The sequence below is a fragment of the Rousettus aegyptiacus genome, unplaced genomic scaffold, assembly GCF_014176215.1.
Source record: "Rousettus aegyptiacus isolate mRouAeg1 unplaced genomic scaffold, mRouAeg1.p scaffold_m13_p_17, whole genome shotgun sequence".
Lineage (NCBI taxonomy): Eukaryota > Metazoa > Chordata > Mammalia > Chiroptera > Pteropodidae > Rousettus > Rousettus aegyptiacus.
Window position 1 is genome coordinate 26,509,546 of NW_023416292.1, and position 11,610 is coordinate 26,521,155.

Genomic DNA, 11,610 nt, shown 5'->3' on the forward strand with positions numbered 1-11,610 from the left:
CATGTGTTCTGAGTGGATTTTTTTTTTCATCTATAAATGAATTTGGGGAGATGCCACATCTTAACAATACTGAGACTTTCAACTCATGAACAAGTCATAATCTTCCATTTATTTAAATCTTTTTAAATTAATCTCAATAACATCTATAATTTTCTGAGTACAGACCTTTCATGTCTTTCATTAGATTTATTCCTAAGAACGTCTCAATTTTTTATGCTTCTGTAAATACCACCATTTCTTATTTTGTGTTCTAATTGTTTATTGCTTTTGTATAGAAATACAATTGATTTTTGTGTATTTTACATGTGGCAACACTGTTCATTTTAGTTTAGTTTAGTGGTACATCTTTTTGGATTTTCCACATATAAAAATCATTGTTCCGTGAGTAATGACAGTTTTGTTATTTCATTTCCAACTATTCTGTTTTAAATTCTTTTTCTTGATGTGTTGTTCTGGCCAGGATCTTCAGTATAGTGTTGAAAAAGATGACAGTAGGTGTACTGGTGTCATCCCCAAACTCAGGGAGGAAATCTTTCAACATTTCAGGTTTAAGTACGATGTTTGCTGTAACATTTTCTTAGATATAATTAATATCCTTCACGGCAAGTGTGCTAGTGATTGGTTCTGTTTTGATCAGCTTGAAAATACCTTTACTAAAGCTCTCTTTTCGATAGATGCTTTTACTCGGCATAGAATTCTGGGGTAGAACTTAATATTCCTTCAAAAAGATGAATCTAACATTTCGTTGTCTTCTGGCTGCCATGGTTTCTTCTGAAAAGTCAGCCGTCAGTCTTACTGTTGCTCCTCTCACGAGAATGTGTGTTTCTCTGCCTGCTCTTAAGATTTCTTCATTGCCTTAAGTGTCCAACAATTTTTTATTGAGTATCGAGGTGTGGTTTTCTTTTATAGGTCCACTTGGAATTTATAATACATTTCGAATCAGTGGCTTGATAACTTTATCGGTTTTAGAAAATCTCGGTGATTTAAAAATCTCCCCAAATACTGTATGTCACTTCCTAGCTGAATGCAAGACTCAAAAATGGTCACAATCTTCACAACATACTGATACCTGCACGTGTGCACATGCACACACGCACATGCACACCCACACGCATGCACACAGGATTCTGATACCTACACACGTGCACACGCACACACGCACACACACACACACACACACACACACAGATTTCTAGCTCCTGTCAAGAAAGATTGTTCTGAAAAACCTTACGAGGCAATACACAAAGTGATCTTTTAAAAACCGAATCATATTAGATCATTCTCTTACACAAAAATCATCTTCCCATCACAACTGGAATCAAACGCATCTGTATTACCCTATACAGAAATTCTTCATCATCTGGCTCTCTGTCTGCCTCTTACGCTTTACCTGCATCGCCCCAGATTTGGCCGCATGTTCTGGAGTTGGCTTCTCGTCCACATTGCTAACATGCCAGGCTGATTCCCACACTGGGAACACTGTGTTATTCTCTTGACCACAAAATTCTGCAACTAATCGGTTCCTCCTTATTTTTATTTAATAATAGGTTCTTTCTTTTTTAAAACTCAAATGTCCCCTTTACCACAAAACCTCTGGTCAGTATAAAATACCTCCCAAAACTTTATAAAGCACCATGCTTATATATATATACACATATAGACACACACACTATATATATTATATATATACATATATAAAGTGATAGCATTAATTACTTTAGTTATATATATACAATTATCTTAATTATATATATAATTGTATATATGTAATTAATTGTATATATAATTGTATATATATTTTAATTGTATATATAAATGTGTGTATATATATACACACACACACATATATATATATCACATCTCAATATCTAATTGCTTCATTCATTTGTGGGTCTATTGTCTTCATAAGAGTAGGCACCTCATCTATCTTGTTCACCACTATAACACCAGAGATCAAAGAGTGCTCACCCTGTAGTAGGTGTTGAGTATTTGGTATATAAATCAAAGTGAAAAGGAATGAGTGTAGAGGTCAATGGAAAAGTCACCAGATGGTTGGTATCCAATGACGTTGCCAAGGAAAAGTAAGTAGAAATAAAAAAATAAATAAATTTAAAAAAAAAAAAAAGAAAAAGAGAGAGAGGGAAGGAAGGAAGGAAGGAAGGAAGGAAGGAAGGAAGGAAGGAAGGAAGGAAAAGAAAGTCAAGAACACAACCATGGGGCTTTCCAACCTTTTACGACTGGCCGGAAGATCAGTGGTGAGCAAAGACACTGAGGAAAAGGGTTATCAGGAGACTGCTGTGTCATGAGACCCAAAACACGAGAGATCCCACACGGGAGGGAGGGGTTCTTTCGCACCAGGAGCTCTAGTAAGAGGAGGAGAAAGAGAAACTGGCCACCGTTTTCAGCCACTTGGAGAACGTAGGTGATCTGATGCAAATCCGTTTAGAAATTGTAAATTATATTTCGTTAATTATTACCTATTGACTTATCAAAATACACACTTCGCCATGTCAAGATTTAATCAATACCAATCTTTTCTTAACCAATAATCCAAGGTCCATAAAGGCTTTAGCTCTCATTACTATCATCGTCTTTCACATTACTGGTAACTATAGGGTTTTAACTTTGCCTGGTTTTCTATCTCCTAATGTATTGGTTATAATCTTTTCCTTACAAATAAATGTTTGTTTAGATTAATGGACATGCTTAGCAATTTTCTGTTGACCAATGAGATAAACTAAACATCTCTCATATGCTAATCCTTTAAGTGGCAAAATGAAAACCAATCAACAGAAATAATTTTATAATATTGAAAAACTACTGAACTCATCCTATCGAATTAATAATACTGGAGCCGTCATGAATTGTTGGGAGTGGAATGGGGACACAAGTAAATGAGTGAATATTCATTGAGAATCTTGGTCATTTGGTTTTTAGAAAATTGTCCCTAAATACACTGATCACTTAGCCAATTTGCTTTTAGAAAACTAATTTTAAGCAAACGGGTATGAGTACACTTTCCTGCTTCAGACCAGTGGGCCTTTCTAAAATTCTGCTATGGACAGCGGCCAGACTGGTGAGAAGGATGGCCTGATCTAGAATACATGAGGGTCTCCTAAGCTTATCTAAATCCAGGCCAAGAAATGAGCACTTTTGGTCATTCAGTCAAGCTCTGTGTAGATTTTCAGTGGGTAGCTGGTAAAAACAAAAACAAAAACAAAAACAAAAACAAAACTTTCGCCGGGCTATCTTCCATTTTTAAAGCTGAACTACTTAGAAGAAGACATAGGTTTAAAAATGTAGAAATTCACAATGAGAATTGATATTTCCTAGAAAAAAAAATACAAGAAAAAATACCAGACATTTTTATTTCTTCTTTCTAGGTTCACCTAGATTTCCACGAAAAGATGTCTACTCTTGTGGAAAACATCCTTGGTATCATCGACAGATTCCACCAATATTCAAAAACAGATGAGGAGACCGAAACGCTGAGCAAAGAAGAACTGAAGGAACTTCTGGAGATGGAGTTTCGCCCCATCCTTAAGGTAAGGAGTGTCTGCCTTGAGGATTCAGGCACATAGCATGTTGGATCTGCATTAATCATCTCACAAAGGATTCCTGTGGATTTTTGTGAATTGTATCTTTTGAAATAGAAACAGATGGGAATCTTATTTTAAAACAGACACAAATTTGTTTTTTATCCTTTTAAACCTTTATATCTACTATATATACTCATGAGTGTGTGTACCGCAGACATAATACACACGCACACGCGGTGTGAAGAAGCAATGTGAATATTTACTAACAAAAAAATGAAAGCCAATTAGTCATCATAATATTATTACTACATCAAGAACATTAAAAAAAATTCAGTATGAATTTTATAATATATTACTATTTGAAGTAGAAAAAAGAGGCACTTGGCCATCTCATCTTTTTCATGTCGTCATATGTATTTAAGATTCCTTTCTGTTATTATAGTCCCTATAGTTTTCTGCTGACTCGAGATAAGCTAAACAATATTAAAGAAATAACACCAGATTTGGTTCCAATGTTAAGCACCAAAAATTCACATTTCCTAAGTGGACTTTGTATGACTTAATTGACCGAGCTGGTTTAACACGCTTTCTCTGTCTCCGTGCCTCCCCTGTACAGAACCCGGATGACCCGTACACGGCTGACATCTTCATGGACATGCTTGACGTAGATCACAACAAGAAAATAGACTTTGCAGAGTTTCTCCTTATGGTATTCAAGTTGGCTCAAGTATACTATGAGTCAAGCAGGAGGAAGACTTCCAAGGCATTGGGACAAAAGCAGAAGAAGGGACACCTGAAAAACCACGTGGAAGATGACAGAGAAGAGGAAGAGCAAGAGGGAAGAAAAAGAAGATCCAGTCAATCCAAAACAGATGGAAACAGAAAAAAATCAAGATCCAGGAGCCCAAGAGGAAGAGGCGGGAGGAGGCATGGGTCTCGTTCTGAAGGACGCGAAGGAAGAAGGAAAGAGTGTCCGCGTGGCCATGGAGACAGAGATGAGAAGCGACGTCATCATAAGGCAAGTGGAGAAAAGAAAAGCAGGTCACCTGCCCATGAAGTACAAGGAAGATGGCAAAAGTCGAAGGTTGGCCCAACGGCTGAAAACAGAGGCAAAGATGATGAATATGATTACGACATTTCAGAACAGCTGTGTGCAAAATGGAACGAATCACAAAATAATGGCTCATATGGTGCATACGTAAACAACATATCTCGTGAACCTAACAATCTCATTAAGGACAACATACCACCATACTTTGAACGAAGAAACGGACGGACCATTGACAGTCAGGCCAGCGATAGCGAAGGCCAAGCTGGAGATTCGAGCAGACGATCTGACCAAACACATTCGAGGTCCAGGTCGGGGACTGAGAGAGGATCTAACCGTGGACAGGCGGTGGGGCATTATGAGCACGAAACCAATCAGAGGCAGTCTGAATATGACGATGCTCAGTCACAATACAACAGTACACACGGCCAAGGACACCACCACAAACAGGCAGGAGACAGCTCTAGACAAACAGAATCTCTTGAGGGCCGGGGAATCTATGGTGGAAGCTCAGAATACTCGCATGGACAGTACGAATCCAGCAGAGGAGAAAGAAAAGAATCCCGCCGCAATGAGCAGGCAGGAGACAGCTCTACACACGCTAGGACACAACACGGACACACAGCCTCCCAGAGTCATGCAGATTCTTCCCAAGGTCGATCAGGATCCAGAAGTACAGGCACTCACAGATCGAGCCAGGCACAGTCAGGAGACAGCTCTCGTCACTCAGGGTCCGGGCAGGGACACTCAGCATCTGGATCGCAGACCAGCAGAGGCCGAGGGTACAGTACGAACCAGGGCAGTGACAGCAAAGGACAATCGGAATATTCAGACACACAATCTGAGTCTAGTTCAGGAAGCCACCGTGGTTATGGCTATGGTCAGTCAGGAGACAGCTCTAGACACTCAGGGTCTCACGAGGGTCAGGGGGCCTACGGTGGTCGCTCTGAGTCCTCCCACAGACAACACGGATCCAGTAGTGGAGGAAGACAAGGATCTGGCCACCAAGACCAGGCAAGAGACAGCTCTAAACACGCAGGGTCTCACCAGGGACAAGGGGCCTACGGTGGTCGCTCTGGGTCCTCCCACGGACAACACGGATCCAGTAGTGGAGGAAGACAAGGATCTGGCCACCAGGACCAGGCAGGAGACAGCTCTAAACACGCAGGGTCTCACCAGGGACAAGGGTCCTACGGTGGACGCTCTGGGTCCTCCCACGGACAACACGGATCCAGTAGTGGAGGAAGACAAGGATCTGGCCACCAGGACCAGGCAGGAGACAGCTCTAAACACGCAGGGTCTCACCAGGGACAAGGGTCCTACGGTGGACGCTCTGGGTCCTCCCACAGACAACACGGATCCAGTAGTGGAGGAAGACAAGGATCTGGCCACCAGGACCAGGCAAGAGACAGCTCTAAACACGCAGGGTCTCACCAGGGACAAGGGGCCTACGGTGGTCGCTCTGAGTCCTCCCACAGACAACATGGATCCAGTAGTGGAGGAAGACAAGGATCTGGCCACCAGGAGCAGGCGGGAGACAGCTCTAAACACGCAGGGTCTCACCAGGGACAAGGGGCCTACGGTGGTCGCTCGGAGTCCTCCCACGGACAACATGGATCCAGTAGTGGAGGAAGACAAGGATCTGGCCACCAGGAGCAGGCGGGAGACAGCTCTAAACACGCAGGGTCTCACCAGGGACAAGGGGCCTACGGTGGTCGCTCTGAGTCCTCCCACGGACAACACGGATCCAGTAGTGGAGGAAGACAAGGATCTGGCCACCAGGAGCAGGCGGGAGACAGCTCTCGTCACTCAGGGTCCGGGCAGGGACACTCAGCATCTGGATCGCAGACCAGCAGAGGCCAAGGGTACAGTACGAATCAGGGCAGTGACAGCGAAGGACAATCGGAATATTCAGACACACAATCTGAGTCTAGTTCAGGAAGCCACCGTGGTTATGGCTATGGTCAGTCAGGAGACAGCTCTAGACACTCAGGGTCTCACGAGGGTCAGGGGTCCTACGGTGGACGCTCTGAGTCCTCCCACAGACAACATGGATCCAGTAGTGGAGGAAGACAAGGATCTGGCCACCAGGACCAGGCGGGAGACAGCTCTAAACACGCAGGGTCTCACCAGGGACAAGGGGCCTACGGTGGTCGCTCTGAGTCCTCCCACGGTCAACAGGGATCCAGTACTGGAAGAAGACAAGGATCTGGCCACCAGGACCAGGCAAGAGACAGCTCTAAACACGCAGGATCTCACCAGGGACAAGGGGCCTACGGTGGACGCTCTGGGTCCTCCCACGGACAACATGGATCCAGTACTGGAGGAAGACAAGGATCTGGCCACCAGGACCAGGCAGGAGACAGCTCTAAACACGCAGGATCTCACCAGGGACAAGGGGCCTACGGTGGTCGCTCTGAGTCCTCCCACGGACAACATGGATCCAGTAGTGGAGGAAGACAAGGATCTGGCCACCAGGACCAGACAAGAGACAGCTCTAAACACGCAGGATCTCACCAGGGACAAGGGGCCTACGGTGGTCGCTCTGAGTCCTCCCACGGACAACATGGATCCAGTACTGGAGGAAGACAAGGATCTGGCCACCAGGAGCAGGCGGGAGACAGCTCTAAACACGCAGGATCTCACCAGGGACAAGGGTCCTACGGTGGACGCTCTGAGTCCTCCCACGGACAACACGGATCCAGTAGTGGAGGAAGACAAGGATCTGGCCACCAGGACCAGGCAAGAGACAGCTCTAAACACGCAGGATCTCACCAGGGACAAGGGGCCTACGGTGGTCGCTCTGAGTCCTCCCACGGACAACATGGATCCAGTAGTGGAGGAAGACAAGGATCTGGCCACCAGGAGCAGGCAAGAGACAGCTCTAAACACGCAGGATCTCACCAGGGACAAGGGGCCTACGGTGGTCGCTCTGAGTCCTCCCACGGACAACACGGATCCAGTAGTGGAGGAAGACAAGGATCTGGCCACCAGGACCAGGCAAGAGACAGCTCTAAACACGCAGGATCTCACCAGGGACAAGGGGCCTACGGTGGTCGCTCTGAGTCCTCCCACGGACAACATGGATCCAGTAGTGGAGGAAGACAAGGATCTGGCCACCAGGACCAGGCGGGAGACAGCTCTAAACACGCAGGGTCTCACCAGGGACAAGGGTCCTACGGTGGACGCTCTGAGTCCTCCCACGGACAACACGGATCCAGTAGTGGAGGAAGACAAGGATCTGGCCACCAGGAACAGGCAAGAGACAGCTCTACACACGCTAGGACACAACACGGACACACAGCCTCCAAGAGTAATGCAGATTCTGCCCAAGGTCGATCAGGATCCAGAAGTACAGGCACTCACAGATCGAGCCAGGCACAGTCAGAAGACAGCTCTCGTCACTCAGGGTCCGGGCAGGGACACTCAGCATCTGGATCGCAGACCAGCAGAGGCCGAGGGTACAGTACGAACCAGGGCAGTGACAGCGAAGGACAATCGGAATATTCAGACACACAATCTGAGTCTAGTTCAGGAAGCCACCGTGGTTATGGCTATGGTCAGTCAGGACACAGCTCTAGACACTCAGGGTCTCACGAGGGCCAGGGGGCCTACGGTGGTCGCTCTGAGTCCTCCCACAGACAACACGGATCCAGTAGTGGAGGAAGACAAGGATCTGGCCACCAGGACCAGGCAGGAGACAGCTCTAAACACGCAGGGTCTCACCAGGGACAAGGGGCCTACGGTGGTCGCTCTGGGTCCTCCCACGGACAACATGGATCCAGTAGTGGAGGAAGACAAGGATCTGGCCACCAGGACCAGGCAGGAGACAGCTCTAAACACGCAGGGTCTCACCAGGGACAAGGGGCCTACGGTGGTCGCTCTGAGTCCTCCCACAGACAACATGGATCCAGTAGTGGAGGAAGACAAGGATCTGGCCACCAGGAGCAGGCGGGAGACAGCTCTAAACACGCAGGGTCTCACCAGGGACAAGGGGCCTACGGTGGTCGCTCTGAGTCCTCCCACGGACAACACGGATCCAGTAGTGGAGGAAGACAAGGATCTGGCCACCAGGACCAGGCAAGAGATAGCTCTACACACGCTAGGACACAACACGGACACACAGCCTCCAAGAGTAATGCAGATTCTTCCCAAGGTCGATCAGGATCCAGAAGTACAGGCACTCACAGATCGAGCCAGGCACAGTCAGAAGACAGCTCTCGTCACTCAGGGTCCGGGCAGGGACACTCAGCATCTGGATCGCAGACCAGCAGAGGCCGAGGGTACAGTACGAACCAGGGCAGTGACAGCGAAGGACAATCGGAATATTCAGACACACAATCTGAGTCTAGTTCAGGAAGCCACCGTGGTTATGGCTATGGTCAGTCAGGACACAGCTCTAGACACTCAGGGTCTCACGAGGGCCAGGGGGCCTACGGTGGTCGCTCTGAGTCCTCCCACAGACAACACGGATCCAGTAGTGGAGGAAGACAAGGATCTGGCCACCAGGACCAGGCAGGAGACAGCTCTAAACACGCAGGGTCTCACCAGGGACAAGGGGCCTACGGTGGTCGCTCTGAGTCCTCCCACAGACAACATGGATCCAGTAGTGGAGGAAGACAAGGATCTGGCCACCAGGAGCAGGCGGGAGACAGCTCTAAACACGCAGGGTCTCACCAGGGACAAGGGGCCTACGGTGGTCGCTCTGAGTCCTCCCACCGACAACATGGATCCAGTAGTGGAGGAAGACAAGAATCTGGCCACCAGGACCAGGCGGGAGACAGCTCTCGTCACTCAGGGTCCGGGCAGGGACACTCAGCATCTGGATCGCAGACCAGCAGAGGCCAAGGGTACAGTACGAATCAGGGCAGTGACAGCGAAGGACAATCGGAATATTCAGACACACAATCTGAGTCTAGTTCAGGAAGCCACCGTGGTTATGGCTATGGTCAGTCAGGAGACAGCTCTAGACACTCAGGGTCTCACGAGGGCCAGGGGGCCTACGGTGGACGCTCTGAGTCCTCCCACAGACAACATGGATCCAGTAGTGGAGGAAGACAAGGATCTGGCCACCAGGACCAGGCGGGAGACAGTTCTAAACACGCAGGGTCTCACCAGGGACAAGGGTCCTACGGTGGACGCTCTGGGTCCTCCCACGGACAACACGGATCCAGTAGTGGAGGAAGACAAGGATCTGGCCACCAGGACCAGGCAGGAGACAGCTCTAAATACGCAGGGTCTCACCAGGGACAAGGGGCCTACGGTGGACGCTCTGGGTCCTCCCACGGACAACATGGATCCAGTAGTGGAGGAAGACAAGGATCTGGCCACCAGGACCAGGCGGGAGACAGTTCTAAACACGCAGGGTCTCACCAGGGACAAGGGTCCTACGGTGGACGCTCTGGGTCCTCCCACGGACAACACGGATCCAGTAGTGGAGGAAGACAAGGATCTGGCCACCAGGACCAGGCAGGAGACAGCTCTAAATACGCAGGGTCTCACCAGGGACAAGGGGCCTACGGTGGACGCTCTGGGTCCTCCCACGGACAACATGGATCCAGTAGTGGAGGAAGACAAGGATCTGGCCACCAGGACCAGGCGGGAGACAGCTCTAAACACTCAGGTGCTCGACATGAAGAAACTTTCTTTGCATCCAGTAGCAAACACCATGGATCCAGTATTCCTGAGGCCAGTGGCACTCAGCCTAGAAGTGGCAGACCAAATTCTAGCCAAGTGGGATTCTGTGCGAGTTTTGTATATTGACAGGACTTTTCACATTCCAAAATATTAGGCAATCTTGCACACCCCGTGTCTATGGTCATTTGAGTGATATTTGAAAGCAGCTCAGATTTTGTCAATCTCAAGGATACAATTATTACGAGTGAAAAACCATAGTAAGTAATTAATCCAAGTGCATGAAAATTAACCAAGAAATCGACTTTGAACCAAAAAATTTTCATTATGTATTCACCAAGATTATCTCTTCTTTTTCTTTTTTGCTTGCAACATATCATATGATTTCTTTTCATGGAGATAGTTTCTTCTTATTCTCCGGGAAGTGTGAACTTTGTAGTTAGGAATCGGGGAATGGAAGAAATCAATGTCGTGAAGAGTTACATTTAGAAAACTGCCAGTATCTGGGGAGCTTGGGGCTCAAGCACTGTTTTTGAGAGACTAAATTTTAGAACATCTTCATATTGGTATAGTAAACCGAAGGAGTCATAAATACAAAATCACAGTTTGGAGGGCATCGATGCTAAGTTAACTCAGGGCTCCTTATGCTTCTGCTGGAATGCTGTATTATTCTTCATCCATTAAAATCACCTTGGGCATATAGAATTCATAAAAGTAAACTGCATGAAAATTGAAAATAAACAATTGATCATATATCACCGTTGTGTCTTCTTTGCTTATTTCTCATAAACCCCAAAGGAATAACTTCCCCGGGGGTAAAATTCCATCTTTTTCCTTTATCATTGGAAAAGTATATGACCAAACGCTAGTTGTACACCACAAGAATGTAATAAAGGGTGCACAGAAGGAAGTGTTTAATCAAAGCTTATATTTTTCCCCAACATAATCATTGTCCCACATTATTACCTGCAGGATGAAAAAAGGCGTAGCTCAATGGCGAATAGCACTACAATTATTATCAAAACATCAACCCAGGTGGCTCTGAGCCAAGTCAAACCAAGATCAGGAAACAGGTCCTTCTTCCAAAGACACTGGAAGGTGTTTCTAATAGAAACTGATGAGAACAGAGAAACTGTACTGAAATATCTTGACAAAGGGAAAGTAGGAAAGGGAACGCTCTGCTGCCTGGGAGGAAATCTCACATACTGTGATTTGGCCAGAGGATGAAGAGATGAAAAATAAGTAATAAGTATAGGAACAGGTTCCACCATCAGAAGGGATGTCCCTGCATGTGAATCATCCCCACGTTGTCCTTCTTCACAGAAGGACCCCGGGAAAGATGTTGCAGGACATCCGAGCCAGCGGGACCCCAGGAGGGACACTGAAGAA

At 46.9% G+C, this 11,610-nt stretch overlaps 1 protein-coding gene across 1 annotated transcript; it reads left to right on the top strand.

The window, feature by feature from the left end:
• The first annotated feature begins 3,407 nt into the window (after positions 1 to 3,407).
• Positions 3,408 to 10,350, top strand: FLG (filaggrin). The gene is made up of 3 exons (XM_036235187.1): positions 3,408 to 3,545; positions 4,156 to 4,557; positions 5,353 to 10,350. The coding sequence occupies exons 1-3, from the start codon at positions 3,408 to 3,410 to the stop codon at positions 10,348 to 10,350; spliced, it is 5,538 nt and encodes a 1,845-aa protein (XP_036091080.1).
• Positions 10,351 to 11,610: the final 1,260 nt, after the last annotated feature.

What these genes read in the sequence shown, in the direction of transcription:
- FLG (XM_036235187.1), top strand. Translation starts at nt 3,408, where the DNA reads ATGTCTACTCTTGTGGAAAACATCCTTGGTATCATCGACAGATTCCAC. An exon ending in AGTTTCGCCCCATCCTTAAG is followed by an intron (nt 3,546 to 4,155) that starts GTAAGGAGTGTC and finishes TCCCCTGTACAG; the next exon opens with AACCCGGATGACCCGTACAC. An exon ending in AGAAGCGACGTCATCATAAG is followed by an intron (nt 4,558 to 5,352) that starts GCAAGTGGAGAA and finishes TCTGGATCGCAG; the next exon opens with ACCAGCAGAGGCCGAGGGTA.